Source organism: Mauremys mutica, chromosome 15 (assembly GCF_020497125.1).
Source record: "Mauremys mutica isolate MM-2020 ecotype Southern chromosome 15, ASM2049712v1, whole genome shotgun sequence".
Taxonomy (NCBI): domain Eukaryota; kingdom Metazoa; phylum Chordata; order Testudines; family Geoemydidae; genus Mauremys; species Mauremys mutica.
Window position 1 is genome coordinate 1402595 of NC_059086.1, and position 18910 is coordinate 1421504.

Below are 18910 nucleotides of genomic sequence, written 5' to 3' on the forward strand. Positions count from 1 at the left end.
AGCCCTTGGAACAGACACGGGGAGCAGCCGCACGCGGCTGGTCTGTATCAGCAACGGGAGAGCAAGAGGGGGATTATGAACAAAGCAAAATCCCTCTGACCAGCCACCATCTGGCTAAGGCAGCACAGCTGTGAGCGCACCAGCTCGGAGCACCCGCCAGCAGGCTCTGGCGGGGCCCTGGCGGGCTCGCTCCCTGGGAGGGTCCCCCCGCGGTATGGCTCAGGGTGCGGCTCGGCGGGGATTTCTCTGGAAAGCCCTGTGCGCGGCTGGGAAGTAGCATCGGTGGTGAGCGGGAGAGCCCGGTGCTGCGTTAATGGGGGCTGGGCTGGACGAGCAGGGCCCTGGCCCCTGGGGGCTCCGATTGCAGGGGCCGATGTTCTAGCCATGGCTAATGACCAGCTCCCTAAAGCTGTTGGTGGGTGCGCTGGGATCCAGGCAGCCCGCTGTGCGTGTGGTTCCTGATGGGCGCGGTGGTGGATTGTTGCAGAGCCCCTGTGGCACGTGCCGGTGCCGTCCAGGCTCCCTGCTGCGACGGGGACCAGCATGAGCAAGCGGCCCAGCAGACAGGAGCTGGCAGGAAAGGATTCTCCCAACCGGCCTTCCAAAGTGAGTGGAGCTTCTCCCCGGCCGCAGGCTGCGCTGGCAGCCGCCTCGCAAGGGGGGGGCAGTGCCCTGCCTGGGAGCTGTTCCAGCATGCAAGCCCCTCCCTCCGCCCCACTCCTGCCCCAGCCCCGGTGAGCTGCGGGGCCGTCCTGGCTCTCCCCGGTTCGTAGCGGCCCAGCCCGAGGGGAGGCGACTGCACGGGGGCAGATACCCCAGGAAGCTGAGCCCGCGTGTCAGCGTCTGCCCCCAGCTGAAGGGGAGCTGAGTCTGGGAGCTGTTCTGGGGGTGGCGGCCAGGCAGAAAGCGCTGCCCCAGGCTGTGTGGTCAGCATGGGTCCCAGCACTGCGCTACGACCTGAGAACCACACCGCCCTGAGCGCGTCTCCGGGAGCGTTCGGCGCCAGGGGCAGAGCCCATCACTGGTCCAGTTAGACCCATTTCTCAGCAGGAGAGGCGCTGCAAGCACCGCGGCTGAGCAGTGGAGCCGCTCGGCTCTGCTCCATCGCATCCCCAAAGCGGGCCGGCCTCCCCTGCACCGTCTCTGCAGCGTATTCTGGGCACAGCTGTTGTCTAACCCGCCGGGCACAGCCGTCCTGCTGCGGGCGATGCTTTCGAGCACCCCGTCCCCATGATCTCCCCCGCGAGCACACTGCTGCTAGTCTGTGTGCCCGTGAACTCCGACATGGCCCCAGCCGACTCGCTGGGCTGCACCCGCCTGCCCCAGCCCCCCGGCTCTCCCAAGGGGGTCCCCGGCTGGAGAAGGCTGGTGGGGCTCAGCCCCCGGTGGAGGGCGCACAGCGGGCGTCCTGGGGGCCGATCTCCAGTGCCCCAGCCCCCCGGCTCTCCCGAGGGGGTTCCCGGCTGGAGAAGGCTGGTGGGGCTCAGCCCCCGGTGGAGGGCGCACAGCGGGCGTCCTGGGGGCCGATCTCCCGTGACCCTTGGCAGGGCTCTTTGCAGGGTGAGGCTCCGTACTCCAGCCACTCCAGCAGCAACACGCTGTCCAGCAGCGCCTCCAGCCGGCACAGTGACGAGCGCTGGTCTGACGCGCCCGACCCCGCCGAGGGCGAGCCAGACCCCGTCTGCAAGGGGGGCTCCAGCGACAGCGGCATTGACACCACGCTCTACGCCAAGCCCTCCCGCCTGGGGCCGCCCCAAGCCCTGCCGGGCTCTGCCCACTACGAGAGCGGGGCCAAGAGGAGGGAGCCTTCGCCCGCCGTCAGCTCGGGCAGCCAGAGCCGAGGCTACCGGCCCAAGATGTACCCAACGGGGGCCAGCGCGGCCGGGCCTGCCGCAGCCCCCAGCCATGGCAGTGAGCTCTTCAAGCAGCCAAGGTAACCCGGCCTGCGCAGCCCGGAGCACTGGGGGTGGGGCTGGGAGGGAAGCAGGGGAACACCCCCCCCCCCCAGTGATGGGAAGGCTCCAGGGTCTGCTTGAGCTCTTGCTGGGAGGCCGACAGAGGCGGAAACAGGGGAAAAGCCAGTCCCCTGGCCAGCCACTTCCTGCCTCCGCCGGTGCTTGGAGCTGGGCAGCGTCTCCGGTCATGTGCTGTGCCAGTCTGGGTGAGAGACGCTGGCCCCGCGGGGGAGGTCTGAGCACGCAGCAAAATCCCCAGAAACCTCCGAGAGGTAGAGGCCTGGCGGAAACGAGAGCAGGTTCCTGGCCCTAGCGTCCTCCAGGTAACAGCCAGCACAGCGGAGCCCTCCTGCTGCTCAGCGGCAGCACCGGGCAGTGGAACGGCCCAGGCAGCTTTTGAAGGCGTTAGGTCCGTGCTGGAGAAATAGGATCCCCAGCTGGGGTAAATCGGCCCTAACTCCATCAAAGCTGGCAGGCCCTGGCACCTGAATGGACGAATCGTCTCTTGGGAGAGGCAGGGAGGGGCGTTCCCCTGCAGGCTGTGGGATGCCACGAAGAGAGAGCCGGCTCCTGGCACCCCTCTGGGGCACGGGCTGAAAGGGGAGCCGTGGCTTTGGGCGGTGACACTGTACTGCCAGCCCCCCGAATCATGGGATTTCCAAACTGCTCCCCGCTGGGCCCGGTATTCGCTGTCTGGCTGAGGAGCTCCTGGGGTGCCACTTTCAGGCCTTTCTCTGTAACCACCAAGGCACTGAACCTCCCAGTCACATGACTCCAGCAGCTGGGCCCTAAGGGCAAACGCCCCAGATCTCAAGAGCTGGCAACACCCTGCTTGTCAGCCAGTGCTCGTCTCCCCCCCGCCAGGTTTGCGATCTCAGCGGGGCACCGGATCTGTTCCACCAAAACAGCTCCTGCCCCAGCCCCGACTCCCCGCCAGGTTTGGGGTTTTACAGCCCTTGTGTTTGCTTGATTTCCTCTCAAGAGGGTGTGACGGAGCGATTCTGGCGGGACCCAACTGAGGTGCCAAATCAGGACCAATTGCTCAAACAGGGCAGTCACAGCCCTAGGCTGGGGTTTTTCCACCTCTAAGGCACCAAACCAGCCAGACAAAAGGACTTTGGTCTCACCCCACTGGCTAACCACAAGTCACACAAGCAATTTCCTTAGACACTCCAGTCTCCCAGCATCACCACCAGTGCACTCGTCCTGGGGATGAATGGTTATGAAAACCAACACCCCAATAAAAGGAAAAGGTTCTCTCAATCCCAAAGGACCAAGCCCCAGACTCAGGTCAATATACACATCAGATCTTACCCACAAATCACACTGTTGCCAATCCTTTAGAATCTAAAATCTAAAGGTTTATTTACAAAGGGCAAAAGGTAGAGATGAGAGGTAGAATTGGTTAAATGGAATCAATTACATACAGTAATGGCAAAGTTCTTAGTTCAGGCTTGCAGCAGTGCTGGAGTAAACTGCAGGTTCAAATTGAGTCTCTGGAACATCCCCCGCTGGGATGGGTCATTCAGTCCCTTGTGTAAAGCTTCAGTTTGTAGCAAAGTCCTTCCAGAGGTCAGAAGCAGGATTGAAGACAAGATGGAGATGATGCATCAGCCTTATATAGACTTTTCCAGGTGTAAGAATCTCTTTGTCCTCACTGTGGAAAATTACAGCAAAATGGAGTCTGCAGTCACATGGACAAGTCTCTGCATACCTTGCTGAGTCACAAGGCGTGTCTGCCTTCTCTCCATGGGTCAGTTGTGTAGCTGATGGTCCTTGATGGGCCATCAAGCCAGCTAGGCAGGGCTAACACCAGCTTGTCTGGGATATTTCCCAGAAGCAGAGCATAATACAAAATACAGACAGTACAGAGCCAATACTTATAACTTCAACTACAAAATGATACACAGACATACCGACAGCATAATCATAACCAGCAACCCAGAACCTGCTCTTAGACACCTTTATATGACCCCCTTTACTTAAGATTTGGTGCCACTACAGGACCTTGGTTGCAACCCATGTTCTATATGGTCCCCATTTATATCAATAACGTCACAGAGGGGCAGCTGGGAAAATGATTCTCTTCAAAGCACCGTTACCATCCCAGATCATAACTCCGAGCCAAATAGCCTTTACCCCTGATTCCCCCAGTGAGGAGTGACTTGGGGGTGCCCAACTGGAGGCGCCTGTCTGGGGTCCCCGTTTTCACAAGTCGGGCTTTCTGCCCCAGCCGAATCCCGGCCCTTTAGAGGGTCTCAGGTCCCTGCTCCCAGCGCTGTAAAAGCAGCCGGTCAGACGTTCTCAGACAGGGCTGGCTTGTAAAGCGCCGGGGTCCCTTTAAATGCTCAGAGACTGGGCCCGAATCCAGCGCTGCCGTGGAGCAGCAGACTGGTAATCCCAACCCAGAAACTCCCGGGTTTGTACCGGGGGCGGTGTTTTAAAATGGGTGAGGAAAGGCTACCCGGGGGCATCCCAGAGTGGCTTGTTCCCAGCCAGGGGCACTGGCGCTGGCTGAAGTCGGATTTCCGCCTGACCTGGAATTGATTTGCTTTTGTTTTTTTTGTTTGTTTTACTTTGTAGTAATTTCAGTTTGCGACAAGGCCGCCCTGCTCAGGGTTACAAAACGCCCGTGGCTGAGACTCCCAGGCCCCCACACATGTCCCAGTCCAGCTCCTTCCAGCTGTCTGCCTCTGTCCCCAAATCCTTCTTTTCCAAACAGCCCAGCAGGAACAAGCCCGCGTCGGGGTGGAAGAGAGCCGAGGAGACCCCCACGAGACCCGTGGCCTTCACAGACCCAAAGAAGTAAGTGCTTCTCATTGAGCTGCCGGCTGGTGGGATGGGGCTGAGCAGAGCGCCAGGCGTGCGAGATCTCTGCCATGGCCAAGTCAATGGCACTCGAGCGGGAGCCTTCAGTAGCTTCTCGTCCGCTGCCTCGGTGCACGTCGGGCCGTGAGCTCTGAGCCGAGCCCGTTTGCATGGGGGAGCCGCGCTCGCTGCCAGCCGGTGCCCACCACCTCATTCCGCTCCCTGCCCCCAGCCTGGGCAGCTCGAGCTTGGCACCGGAGGGGGTGGGCATGGGCAGCCCCCCGTGGGCGCCAGCGCATGGGACTGACTGCAGGGTGGGAGGAGCTGGAACGAGGGGTCTGAGTCTCCCCCAGGCAGGAGGGCCCCTCTCCCAGGGCCCAGGGAAAGGCTCTGGCGTCTCTGCGCGGGTAGCAGGATGCGCGCAAACCTGGCTGGTGCCAGCCCCCTCCAGCACCACGGGTGACAGTCAAAGGCCATGTGCCTGCCCAGCGTGGCGCTGCCACCAGAGAGGCCACGGCTCCGTGTTTGCTCTGTGGGCTGCCATTGCCGCCGCCCAGCTCAGCGCCCGGCCTGTCACCTAGCAGGGCTGGGGGTGACAAGGAGACGGAAGCTGTGGCCCCGTTCCTGGGGCTAGGGCCTTCCCCTCTCACTCGCAGGCCCCAGTCGTTCCCCTGCCTCCTGCAAAGGCTAATACACGGCGCAGCCGCTGGCCTCGCCTGGCTGCTCCCGCGCTGGCCAGGGCGTGGAAACCACCCCAGACAAGCCAGAATTGGGCCAGTCGCTGCCTGGGCAGAGCTTTTCCTGCCCATCTCTGCCGGGCATCGGGGGGCCTGCCCCAGCTCGGGCTGTCGAATCACCACCCGTGAATCTCCTAATCAGACGTGCCCAGCGGGGAGGGCCCTGGGCAGGGGGTAGCCCCACATCTCACCTGCTGTGACCTTTAGCAAGTCCCAGCTCTGTTCCTCAGTTTCCCTGCCTATCTGTGTTTGTCTAGACTGTGTGCTCCTTTGACTGTCGCACTGGTCCTGTGCACGGGGCCCCGCTCTCAGTCAGGGTCTGGGCGGCGCCCGGCGCGATGGAGCCCTGATCTCAGCCAGGGTCTGGGCGTCGGGCCCCTGATCTCACCCGGGGTCAGTGGGTGGCGCCCGGCCCGACGGGGCCCCGATCTCGGCCGGGGTCAGTGGGCGGCGCCCGGCCCGACGGGGCCCCGGTCTCGGCCGGGGTCAGTGGGCGGCGCCCGGCCCGACGGGGCCCCGGTCTCGGCCGGGGTCAGTGGGCGGCGCCCGGCCCGACGGGGCCCCGGTCTCGGCCGGGGTCAGTGGGCGGCGCCCGGCCCGTCGGGCCCCCGGTCTCGGCCGGGGTCAGTGGGCGGCGCCCGGCCCGTCGAGCCCCCGGTCTCGGCCGGGGTCAGTGGGCGGCGCCCGGCCCGACGGGGCCCCCGGTCTCGGCCGGGGTCAGTGGGCGGCGCCCGGCCCGACGGGGCCCCCGGTCGCGGCCGGGGTCAGTGGGCGGCGCCCGGCCCGACGGGGCCCCCGGTCTCGGCCGGGGTCAGTGGGCGGCGCCCGGCCCGACGGGGCCCCGGTCTCGGCCGGGGTCAGTGGGCGGCGCCCGGCCCGACGGGGCCCCGGTCTCGGCCGGGGTCAGTGGGCGGCGCCCGGCCCGACGGGGCCCCGGTCTCGGCCGGGGTCAGTGGGCGGCGCCCGGCCCGTCGAGCCCCCGGTCTCGGCCGGGGTCAGTGGGCGGCGCCCGGCCCGACGGGGCCCCCGGTCTCGGCCGGGGTCAGTGGGCGGCGCCCGGCCCGACGGGGCCCCCGGTCTCGGCCGGGGTCAGTGGGCGGCGCCCGGCCCGACGGGGCCCCCGGTCTCGGCCGGGGTCAGTGGGCGGCGCCCGGCCCGACGGGGCCCCGGTCTCGGCCGGGGTCAGTGGGCGGCGCCCGGCCCGACGGGGCCCCGGTCTCGGCCGGGGTCAGTGGGCGGCGCCCGGCCCGACGGGGCCCCGGTCTCGGCCGGGGTCTGGGCGTCGGGCCCCTGATCTCACCCGGGGTCAGTGGGCGGCGCCCGGCCCGACGGGGCCCCGGTCTCGGCCGGGGTCAGTGGGCGGCGCCCGGCCCGACGGGGCCCCGATCTCGGCCGGGGTCAGTGGGCGGCGCCTGGCCCGTCGGGCCCCCGGTCTCGGCCGGGGTCAGTGGGCACAGCTGTCCTACAAATAACTCGCACCGGGCAGAAGTTTGTGAGGAAAATGATTGTTTCCATCGCTCCGGCGTGGGCTCGACGCGTTACAAATGGAGTCCCTGTTCCTGCCCCAGAGAGATGACGAGCACGGGGGGAGACAGGTTTCCGTAGGATTCAGAGGAGCAGGGGGTGGGGCTCTCCGGCCCGACAGAAGGGCTGGAAGCACCCAGGGACTTTGGCAGGCAGACCCCCCTCTCGCCTCGGGGCACCTGGCTCGGGTGGCCCCGTACCTACGGGCATTGACCATCTGGCCTGCCGTGCTCTTGGCTAACGGGGCTGCTCCTGGAGCCGGTCTCTGAGCACGTCTCCCCCCACGCTGCTCTAGGCAAATCGACATGAACACCAAGAACGTCTTTGGGCAGCCCAGGCTGCGGGCGTCGCTCCGGGACCTGCGCTCCCCGCGCAAGAACTACAAGTCCACCATCGAGGCCGACCTGAAGAAGCTCATCATTATGGACGGCTTGGGCCCGGAGCCAGAGGGAGCCATGGTGGGTGCAGGCCGACAGGGGCGGGCCCCACAGCAGTGCTTGGGCTCCAGTGGGCAGGACTCCTGGGTTCTGTTCCCAGCTCTGGGCAGGGGGTGGGGGCTGGGGAGCCAGGACTCCTGGGTTCCATCCCCAGCTCTGTCACTTATCTAGTGGGTGACCTTGGGCGAATCCCTTCCCCGCTCTGTGCCTCAGTTTCGCCTCCCACACTGTCCTATGAGCCCTTTGGGGCAGGAACAGGCTCTCACCCTGGTTCTGTGCCGTCCCCAGCCCCGGTCTCCGATGAGGCTTCTCGGTGCTGATAGTAACCCTGAGTTATAGCGGGAAGTAACTGTGTTTCTGCGACAGTCTCCGCAGAAGCCTCTCCAGCGAACGTTATCAGACGAGAGCCTGTGCAGTGGGCGGAGAGACGCCAGCTACGCCAACGCCACCTGCTTCGAACAGTCCCTGGCCAGCGACGTCCTCTTCACCAGCACCTACCCGTCCAACACGCTGCCCACCCGGCGGCAGCACCCGCAGCCGGGCAACGGGGGCCTCCCCGAGAAGAAATGTGAGTATGGCACAGGTCTCGGTTAGAGTGGGGGGCTGGCAGCCAGGACTCCTGGGTTTTCTCCTTGGCTCTGGGAGGGGAGTGGGGTCTAGTTGTTAGAGCAGGGGGGGGCTGGGCTCCAGGACTCCTCCCAGAGCCAAGGAGAAAACGCAGGGGAGTGGGGGCTGGAGGGTTAGAGCAGGGGGGGTCTGGGCTCCAGGACTCCTGGGTTCTCTCCTCAGCTCTGAGAGGGGAGTGGGGTCTAGTGGTTAGAGCAGGGGGGGGCTGGGCTCCAGGACTCCTGCGTTTTCTCCTTGGCTCTGGGAGGGGAGTGGGGGCTGGAGGGTTAGAGCAGGGGGGGTCTGGGCTCCAGGACTCCTGGGTTCTCTCCCCAGCTCTGAGAGGGGAGTGGGGGCTAGTGGTTAGAGCGGGGGGGGCTGGGCTCCAGGACTCCTGGGTTCTCTCCTCAGCTCTGAGAGGGGAGTGGGGTCTAGTGGTTAGAGCAGGGAGGGCTGGGAGCCAGGACTCCTGGGTTCTCTCCCCAGCTCAGCCTGGCCTGCTGTGTGACTCCGGCTGCGTCACTTCCCCTCGCTGTGAAAGGGGGCGGTGATGTACCGTGGTTGGGGGTGCCTGGGTGACGAATGTGAGAGAGATGCAGGGTAGCGTGTGACGTTGGTGCTGCCGCGGTCCCGGTTCGTCAGGAGCACACGGGGGCCTGGCTGGCAGAGCGATGTCATGGGCTGCACGTGTGCTTGTTAGCAGACGAGAGCTGGTTCTGCCCGCGGGCGGGCGCAGCTCCCCCTCTGGGAAGAGCCAGGGCGTCTCCACCCAGTCCCAGGCGGGTCTCCTTGAACCGTCACGGGACCGGCCTCTTCCTTCCCTCTCTCCCACGTGCCTCTGCCTGGACGTGTCATTGCACGTCGGTCCCTCCCCCCAGCGCTGGCCCGATTCCTGCGAGCGGCCATGGGGCAGGGCCCCACTGGCAGATCGCCCCAGGTCCTGGAGAAGGGCACCACGTGGGGTGGGGTGTGCGGGGCTGGTCTGAGCACAGCCCCAGCATCCGTTCCAGGAGCCGGGGGGGGGGTTGGATCCAAGGGCTGGAGCATGTGGATGCTGCAGACCAGCCCCAAGGTGCTAACGGGGTGATTGGTTGACCCACAAGCTGGGGGTGCTCACCCCCAGGCTACGCTTTGCCCTGGGCGGGAGCTGGCAGCAGGGCACAGTGCTGCTCCGAGCATCCTCTGACCCCTCTGCTCTCCCCAAAGCCACCATCTCTGCCTCGGAGCTGTCACTGAGCGACGTGCGGGACCAGCCCACGAGACGCCTCGACCCGGGGCTGATGCCCCTGCCCGACACGGCAGCTGGCCTGGAATGGTCCAGCCTGGTGAACGCTGCGAAGGCCTATGAAGGTAGGAGCGCCCCGGCGTCTGCACAACGCTCGCTCCCGCGGCCAGGGAGCCGCGCCCGGCCAGCGCCGGGGGTGCCGCTGGCTGCCGGTTAGCCGTGCCGAGCCGCGCCCGGCCAGCGCGGGGGGTGCTGCTGCCTGCCGGTTAGCCACGCCGCGCCCTGCCAGCGCGGGGGGTGCCGCTGGCTGCCGGTTAGCCGAGCCGCGCCCGGCCAGCGCGGGGGGTGCAGCAGGCTGCCGGTTCGCCGAGCCGCGCCCGGCCAGCGCGGGGGGTGCCGCTGGCTGCCGGTTAGCCGCGCCCTGCCAGCGCGGGGGGTGCTGCTGGCTGCCGGTTAGCCGAGCCGCGCCCTGCCAGCGCGGGGGGTGCTGCTGGCTGCCGTTTAGCCGAGCCGCGCCCTGCCAGCGCGGGGGGTGCCGCTGGCTGCCAGTTAGCCGCGCCGCGCCCGGCTGCCGGTTAGCCAAGCCAAGCCCAGCCAGCGCGGGAGGTGCTGCTGGCTTCCAGTTAGCCGAGCCGAGCCACGCCCGGCCAGCGCGGGGGTGCTGCTGGCTGCCAGTTAGCCGCGCCACGCCCGGCCAGCTGCAGCGTGGGGAAAGTATTGCCCAGTTAATGGCCGCGAGAGGGAAACCGAGGCACAACCTCCCTTTGCAGGAGGCAACGGTGATTGATAGAGCTCTGAGAACAGAGCCGGGGGGAGGTGCTGGAACTAGGGGTGCAGGGGGGGCTGCAGCACCCCCTGGCTTGAAGTGGTTTCCATCATATCCAGGGTTACAGTTCAGTTCAGTGGCTCTCAGCACCCCCAGGGTACACATGGTTCCAGCGCCTCGGGGCAGCAGGGCAGGCCGGGCCGTGGGGGTTGCTGGGACAGTGACGGGAAGTGGGTATGAACTGGGGGTTTCAAAGCTGCCTGGCTAACGTGCATCGTCTGTGCACCGTCCGTGAGTCTCCTCCCCAGGGGAGCTGCTGTCCCTTCGCTCATCTCTGCCACCCCTCCTAGCTCTGACTCAGAGCCAGGGAGCCCCAGGCCAGCGGGGCTGCGCTGTCCCCTGCCGGCTCAGCACTTGGTCAGTGCCCTCCAGAGGGAGGGGTGGGCGGGCCCCCAGGTTCAGAGCCGTCCTGCGGGAGCGGATTCCAAGGGGTCTCTTCTCCGGGCGGGTGATGGGCTCTCGGCCGTGGGGTGTCTGTAGGGTGGCACTGGGCGTGCGAGGAGGCCCCAGCTCTGCGCTGGGGGGGTTCCCTGGGCGCGGTGCTGCAGGAGCTTGGAGCAGCAGGGGTCCCGCTCACTGCTCGGATTCCCCCGTTTCTGCCCCTAGGCCTCCCGGCCACGGGCGGGGCAGCAAGGGGCTGATGGCTTTACTGCTGCCCGGAGCCCGGGGCCCGTAACCCCAGCAGCGCGGCGGCTTCCCTGGGCCACGTGTCTGCGTCTGCCCAGCGCCTGGCGAAGGCTCCATCTGCTCTCTGCCTCTGGGACGGCCACGCTCCCCCCGCAGGCCGTTGTTCGAATGGGGGCTGGGAGAGCGGGGGAAATCCAGAGGGGCCGGGGCCACTTCAAGTCCCCAAGAGCCTCGGTAGCCCACGGGTACCTGGGCCTGGTGCAGTCGCTGGGCCCGGCTCCTGCATCCTGCCGCTCTCGGAGCGGCCCAGAGGCGCCCTCGTCCCATCCAGCAGCAGGAAGTGGAAGAGGCGGGAGGAGCCCAGCGGACGGTGCGTGGCCAGTGCCCCCGGCTCTGGAAACGGGTGTCCTGCCGCTCTTGCAGCACACGGGCGCCTTCCTTCGCCCGTCGCGGCGGGGGATCCACTGCTCCTTCGCACCGGGCCGGCTCCTACCCCTCCCCTCCCCTCCCTGGCCGGCTCCGCCCAGTGCCCTGGAGCCGCGATGTGTCCGGACCTGTCGAATCTCCTGGCTGTGCGTCACGCTCACGTGGCTGGGAGCCCCACCCCGGGTTCTGGCAGGGCCGGGAGACGCACAGGAGCCCTTGTGGTGCGGCGCAGGGAGAAATACGGGTGCCCGAGACCCCTCCCCAGGCAGGAGGCTGTTCCCCTGGCGCGGCGCCATGGTGAGTGTGGGGGACCTTGCGGTCCTGACTTGAGCAGCGCTGTTAGTGGTTAGAGCACAGAGCTGGGCCCCAGGAATTCTAGTCCCAGGGCTGGGCTCTGCTGTCCTCTAGTGCAATGGGGCCTGGCCGTGGGGGAGCAGGGGGGGAGGGTGGGTCGGGTGCTGAGCGGTAGGTGGGGAGCAGGGCACAGCGTATCCATCGGCTCCCACGGCCCTTCCGCACTGCTGCCCCTCCCCACGGCCAGCGTCTGGGGGGTGCCTCCCCGCGCCGCGACCCACGGGCTGTGCAGGGGGCAGTATCCAGAGTAGCCTGAAAAACCCTCGGGTCCCCTCGCGCTGTGGGGTGAGCCACACCTCTGCTCCTCACCATACTCAGCTGCCGACTCTAGACAACGCTGGGTCCAGCACGTCATCTCGCCTGTGACTTCCGCTGCCGCTCGCATGCCCAGGGAGCCGCGGCCTCGCCAGCATGGCAAAATGACCAGCCCCCGCTGGGCAGGGCTGCTCGCGAGGCCGAGGGGAGCTGTGTGCCGCGGGAGGCCGGCCCTGGGAGCGCAGGCGTGGCCGGGCCTTAGCCCCCGTGGATTCTCCCCGCCCTGTCTCTTCCCATCGGCCCCGTCCCGCAGTGAAATGTACCGATCTGCGTCAGCCCCACACAAATACTGCCCCCGTGTCCCCCCGTTCCCAGGGAGCGGGAAGTGTTTCCGCTTGGAAGAGAGAGGCGTGTAGGGCAGCACAGCGAGGGTTTACTCTGGAAGGGGCTGCAGGTGTGTGAGGAGGGGCCGGGCTCCATGGGCTGGGCGGGAGCAGGCCTGTGCCCGGTGGGGTGTCCTGCGAGTGCTCGGCAGGCCTGCTGCAAGGGAGCCCGTGGAGACTGGCGCCCCCAGGCCAGAGTCGTGGGGGCTTGTGCCGTGGGCCTTCCCCCAGCTGCATTTGACATGGTTCCGACTTTCCCGTGGTCTTTCGGCCGTGGCATGTCACCCTGCCTGGGAAACAGTCCCGGCCCCAGCCGTCACGCTGGCCGTTCCTGGAAGGGCCCGGTCTCTGCCCACGGACCCGCCAGGCGCCGCCGGCTGTGCTGCAGGACAGGGGCAGTCAGTGAGACTCCCCTCGGGCTGAGAAGCGAGGCTGGCAGCCCCTGACGCCCGCGCAGGGCTCTGGGGGCCAGGCTGGGGGCGCTGGCTGGGAATTGGGCTCCGGGAGGAGCTCCGCTCTGACTCTGCCCTGGCTCCGCACACAGCTTTGTGCTCCGGCGAGGGCTGAGGCAGGCGGCGCGAGGGCCCGGGGCGTGCGGGTGCCCTCCGGGCATGGCCACGGCAAAGCACAGCCATTCCTTTGCCTTGCAGTGCAGAGAGCCGTCTCCCTCTTCTCCCTCAACGACTCAGCGCTGAGCCCCGAGGCCGCCCCCGCGCCCAGCCTGGAGAGACAGCCCACGCCCCGCACCACGCCCACCATGAGGTAAGCGGGGAGCCCGCGGGAGCCTGGCTCCCGCCCCTCTGTTGTGTCCAGCAGCAGTTCGGGAAGCGCGCGCCCTCCAGGCTTGGGCTGCGGGCGAGGCTTCCTGGTGCAGTAACCCACCCACCCTGGCATGGCTCTCCATGGAGCTGGCGCTGCAGCCAGACGCCGCGGGGCAGGGCGCTGTGGGGGAGCAGGGGGCGGACATGGAGCCTCAGCTGGCCTGCATGGGGGAGCCCCTGTCACGGCTGCGTCCTGACGCCCCAGGCACAGAGGGGTGGGAGGAGCCTGAATCTGTGTGTGTCTGTAGGGCCGCACCAGCGTTTCCTCCTTCCCCACAGCCTGGCCGGGGAGACTGTTCCCCTGCCCCGGTGCTGCCCGCAGCGCCCAGGGGCTGCATCAGGCCTCCGCAGCCCTGCCGGCTGCCCTTGCCCGCGCTGGGTCCCCGGCAGGCCAGCGAGACGCACTGACCCCTGTTTTCCCCCCCCAGCGAGGAGCTGCCCCTGGACCTGACGGGGAAGGTGTGTCAGCTGGAGGCCATGCTGAAGCAGCTACACAGCGACCTGCAGAAAGTAAGGGGCTGCCCCCTTCCCCTCCTGTCGGCCCCACCGGGCACCCCCTTCTCTCTGCCACCGGGCAGCCTCTCAGAAAGCACCATCGGGCGGGAGTGTCTGCGCCCGGCGGCCAGGGGGCCTAGCGGCTTTGAGCCAGGACTGCTGGGTTCACTCCTTGCTCCCGTGTGCTGTGGAGCTGTGAGAAGGCTGGTGGCCCGGCGGGGGGGCTGGGGGTGGGGCTGGCTGCATCTGGGAGCTCTCCAAACACCCCCTCTCTCGCTCAGGAGAAGCAGGACAAGGTGGTGCTGCAGGCGGAGGTGGCCACTCTGCGCCAGAACAACCAGCGGCTGCAGGAGGAATCGCAGACGGCCAATGAGCAGCTGCGCAAGTTCGCCGAGATCTTCTCCAGCCCCGTGGATAAGGAGCTGTGAGCTCCCCTCTCGGGCGCCAGGTGCCAGGTGCCACGCACACCCAGCGCTGTACCGAGATCTCCAGCCCCGTGGATAAGGAGCTGTGAGCTCCCCTCTCGGGCGCCAGGTGCCACGCACACCCAGCGCTGTACCGAGATCTCCAGCCCCGTGGGTAAGGAGCTGTGAGCTGCCCTCTCAGGCGCCAGGTGCCAGGTGCCACGCACACCCAGCGCTGTACCGAGATCTCCAGCCCCGTGGATAAGGAGCTGTGAGCTCCCCTCTCGGGCGCCAGGTGCCAGGTGCCACGCACACCCAGCGCTGTACCGAGATCTCCAGCCCCGTGGATAAGGAGCTGTGAGCTCCCCTCTCGGGCGCCAGGTGCCACGCACACCCAGCGCTGTACCGAGATCTCCAGCCCCGTGGATAAGGAGCTGTGAGCTCCCCTCTCGGGCGCCAGGTGCCAGGTGCCACGCACACCCAGCGCTGTACCGAGATCTCCAGCCCCGTGGGTTAGGAGCTGTGAGCTCCCCTCTCGGGTGCCAGGTGCCACGCACACCCAGCGCTGTACCGAGATCTCCAGCCCCGTGGATAAGGAGCTGTGAGCTCCCCTCTCGGGCGCCAGGTGCCAGGTGCCATGCACACCCAGCGCTGTACCGAGATCTCCAGCCCCGTGGGTTAGGAGCTGTGAGCTCCCCTCTCGGGTGCCAGGTGCCACGCACACCCAGCGCTGTACCGAGATCTCCAGCCCCGTGGATAAGGAGCTGTGAGCTCCCCTCTCAGGCGCCAGGTGCCACGCACACCCAGCGCTGTACCGAGATCTCCAGCCCCGTGGGTAAGGAGCTGTGAGCTCCCCTCTCGGGCGCCAGGTGCCAGGTGCCACGCACACCCAGCGCTGTATCCCCGGGCTGCTGGCTGGGTGAGGGCAGCAGCAGAGCCCTGGGACGCGCAGTTGGCTGGGGAAGCTGCTGATGTGCTGGGAGGGATCTGTCCTTGGAAGGTGCATCGCCGGCCCTTCCGCGCCTGCACCATGTCCCTGGCAGTGTGGGGCTGAACACTGGATTTCTGGATCCGTATCCCTCCACACGGTGCCAGGGATCCGAGTCTGTTCTCTGCCCTGCCACCAGGATGTTCTTGGGGCGCCAATGCCAGAGGTGGCAGCCTGTTAACGCTCATGCAAAGGGCGCTGCTGGGCACCTGGCTGGGACAGAGACTCCTTACCCTGCATCTCCCAGGGCGACTAGCTCCTGGGGCGAACCTTGACTAATCCAGGGACTATCCCTGTGGAGTGACTTGATTCCAGCCCTTCTGCACTACGCTCTGACGGCCAGTTCCCAGGAGAGGCTGCCACGGACACAGCACGACGGAGCTGGGCAGGTCACTGACCGGTTCTGGTCAGAGCTGGCGGTGGGTTTTCTGGTGTACAAGAATTACAGGGGGGCTGTACCCGGACCGGAGAGAATTTAAAACTGGCCCCCGGCTGTGGAGAGCACTTCCTCAAAGCTAAATTATTTGCTAGCGAATGCAATGCTGAGAGCAGCTCAGGAAGTGCACATTGATTGCACTGGAAATGGTCTTTATAAAACACTATATTTGTATAAATGAGACTTTGTTTGTAAGACTTTTCTATGCGGTTTCTGTACCTGGCGCTAGGCCGCGAGGGGCAGCGCTCACTCCTCCCTGCATTCGCACCAGCCGAGAGGAGGCGCATGCGGCGGCGGGAGGGAATTCGCCTGCTCTCATGGCTAATTGGGTGGGGGATGCACTGGGGAGCGCTGCTTTGCCAGAGGCTGGGAGAGACGGGGGACCGGTGTCCGTCTTTCACCCCACAGCGGCTCCCCTCCCGGGCAGGGCTGTGTGAGCTCCGCCTCTGGGGTTTGGTTTGCTAAACTGCTAGATCAGCACATGGCAGATAGGGTGACACACAGGCGCCCTGCCGGGCTCAGGGGTGTGGGGGGAGTTAATGGGGATTTTCATCCCTCCTCGTCACTCTGCAGCAGGGCTGACCCCCCCACCCCCCCGTGCCCCAGGCAGCTGGAGCTTGGCTGCTGCTGTCAGACCCATGGGGCAATGCAGTGACCGGGGGGCTGGGGGGCAGTGGGGGCTGTTGCGCTGTAACAGACCTAACCCAGCCCCTCAGGGGCCGAGTGGCACCAGGCTGTCACAGAGTCCCCGGGCGCTGCTCCCCACAAGCCAGGCAGGACTCTGGGGAGCCTCCTCTCCCTCGAAGCAGCCTGTCTGCAGGGCAAGACGCTCCCACGGCTTCACCTCCTGGGTCTCTCCTTGGAGCATTCAGCATCCTCTGCCCCTCCGTGCGCTTCCCCCAGCGAGTCGCCCAGGCGGGGTCCTGGGGGGGCCACAGGGTCCTGCCCCCCCACTGCGCAGTCAGACGTGACTCTCAGCCAGCCAGGGACACAGAGGTTTATTCGATGACAGGAACAGGGTCTAAGACAGAGCTTGTAGGTACCGCGAACCGGACCCCTCGGCCGGGTCCATTCTGGGGGGCAGTGAGCCAGACCCCCCCGTCTGCCCTCACTCCTCGTCCCCAGCCAGCTCCAGACTGACACCCCCTCCAGCCCCTCCTCTCTGGGCCGTCTCTCTTTCCCGGGCCAGGAGGTCACCTGATCTCTTTGTTCCCCTTTAGCTATTCCCTTGCAGGGGGAAGGGCCCCGGCCATTAGTTGCCAGGAGACAGTGTCGGCCATTTATGTGCCCTGGAGACTTAAGAAATGCATAGGGGAAACTGAGGCACCAGCACCGTATTCAGAGGAAACATTAACAGTCCCAGTTCATCACATCTCGCCCCACTTCGAGACCGAACTGAGCAGGGTCATTTCAGCCAGTGACCTGGGGCAGTTCGAACCCACCCACGTTCCCATGGACGCCCCAGCATCTCTCCCATTCCTTGGAGGGAGTTACACCAGGACAGTCCAGTCTCACACCCTCCCATGGGTCTGTTGGCTTCATGGCACTCGCAGGCCGCATGGGGGAAGGTTTATGTGGCCCGGACCCTTTTGCCAGCCCAATACCCCTGGGGTTCAAACTGGGATTGGGTCTTTTCCCAGCGCTCCCGTTTGGAGGGCTGCAATTCAGGCTCTCTTGGTTAAGAGCCCCCAGCTTGACCTTAGCCACCCTCTGACCAGGTGTCTCTGTCCCCAGCAGCTCGGCATCAGCCCCACGTCAGAGGAGAGTGGTCAGTCTACACAGTAAAGCGCCGCCCAAATGGATCCAGCTGCAGCTTTCTAAGGGCCTGCACCATGGCCAGGCCTTTCTTCTCTGAGCCGCAGATGGGGTGTCTCCCCCCCCCTCAGCACCGGCCTGCATCAGCACCGCGCCCAGCCCTGCGTCTGAGGTGTCGGTGACCACTGCAAAGGGCTCGGCAAAGTCTGGGTTTGCCAGATTTACCAGGCCTCCTTCAGTGCACAGAGACCCTCTGGCCCTGCTCGGTCCAGCCCACCTCGTCTGGCTGCCCCCCTCACATAGCTCAGGGATGGGGGCAGCTAGGGGGCTAACGTGGGGTACCAACCTCCGGTAGAACCTCGCCATCCTGCTAAAGGCCTGGGCTTGTTTCTTGGTCTGGGGAATGGGCCAATCTCTGATCATCTCCACCTTGCACTTTCCGGCTTTTACCGTCAGTCCCACCTCCTTGAGGCAGCCCAGCGCGCCCCCCCCCTTCACCTGGGCCACCTGTTCCTCCCCGGTCTGGCTAGAGATGCCCATGTCATCAGTGTCTGCCAGGGCCAGGTTCTCCATCCCCCTCGGCTTGTCTGGACTCTCCCCAGGCCTAGGCATGGGGTGGGCATTGGACACCGTGATGGCTTTAAGCTTCCGATGGTCCCTACAGAACCAGATCATCCCGTCTCCCTTGGGGGCCAGCCCCACGGGTGAGGCCCATGGGCTGTTGAACGGCTGGATCCCATCTAAAGCCATCATGTCCTTGACCTCTCTCCAGGTTCCGGGCTGCTTCCCCAGTGACTCTGAATGGGGGACACCTGATGGGGAGATTGGCTCCCACCTCAGGGAAGAGATCCCCAGGGGGTCTGCCCCCTTCTCCTCCCAATCCTCCCCTTTCAGGTCCAGGGGTCCCCTCGCTCTCCTCCCATCCAGCAGCTCGAGAGGGAAGAACCCTGTGGATTCCTGGGGCACCACCAGCTGCCTCCAGATCCCCCCCCAGTTCTACTTCCCCGTGGGGAGCCCATTCCCGGTACAGGGATCCCTTCCCCGCAGGACTCTGTCCCTACAGCCGTCCCCAAGGGGGTTTGCAGCGCTGGGGCCAGCAAGTTCCCTCAGCTTCTCCAAGGAGGGGTCCCTTTGTAGCTCGGTCTGGGATCCAGCTGCTGGGCAGGGAGTGGGACCTGCCCCCTCTCGCTGGCTGGGCCTGGGGTCACAGCCCCCCTGAGCCCTGTCCCTGGTAGCTCCCTCCCTGCTGTGTAATCACTTCCCAGCAGCACGTCTGGACCAGGCAAACCTGGTTGTCCCCCCACTCAGCTGGGGGTCTCAGCTCCCCCCGTGCTCGGCGCTGTCCCCATGGGGGCAGGCAGGGGGCTCTCTGCTCCGGTCACAGCCTCAGAGCCAGCGGAGCTGGGGGGGGGGGGGGAGCCTCTCTCCCTCCCCGTCAGCCCCAGGGGCTGGTTACAGGCAGGCAGGTAGCCCGAGCCCTGCAGCCCCTCCCCCCTGCCAGCCAGGTCATTTGCATTTTCACTGACCATTTCCATCATAGCCAAATGGTTCCCTGGATCCGAATTCAAACCCTCGGCCGTTACCGGGCCCCGACTCCCCCACACTCCGTGACCCCGGCAGGGGCCTGCTCCCCTAACACCGGCAACCCTGGGGGGGGGTCATCCCACTCCCCTCTGGGAGCAGCTGCCCCCACAGCCTGGCTCTGGCCCCTCAACCTGCCCCCAGTGGGGCCAGAGTCCTGGGGGTGGGGGGGGGCCAGCCGAGGGGTTGCTTGGTTCCCACAGCCCAGTGCCCCCCCCACCGGTGCCCTTTGGGAGGGGGTCTGTGCAGCCCCCTGAGTTCATCAAA

The 18910-nt window shown here is 66.2% G+C and overlaps 1 protein-coding gene across 18 annotated transcripts in view; it reads left to right on the plus strand.

Annotated features, from left to right (window-relative positions):
• Positions 1-15490, plus strand: part of SIPA1L3 (signal induced proliferation associated 1 like 3) — a 117832-nt gene extending 102342 nt beyond the window's left edge. For 2 of the 18 annotated variants that reach the window (XM_044988261.1, XM_044988260.1), the window contains 9 exons: positions 488-606; positions 1548-1933; positions 4539-4760; positions 7320-7482; positions 7828-8029; positions 9274-9417; positions 12814-12925; positions 13413-13494; positions 13761-15490. In XM_044988261.1, coding sequence (XP_044844196.1) covers positions 488-606; positions 1548-1933; positions 4539-4760; positions 7320-7482; positions 7828-8029; positions 9274-9417; positions 12814-12925; positions 13413-13494; positions 13761-13907 — 1577 coding nt within the window. In that variant the 3' untranslated portion in view covers positions 13908-15490. Of the gene's footprint in view, positions 1-487; positions 607-1547; positions 1934-4538; positions 4761-7319; positions 7483-7827; positions 8030-9273; positions 9418-12813; positions 12926-13412; positions 13495-13760 lie in introns of those variants that run through there. The other 16 variants (XM_044988263.1, XM_044988265.1, XM_044988266.1 and 13 more) reach the window with 16 other exon arrangements.
• Positions 15491-18910: the final 3420 nt, after the last annotated feature.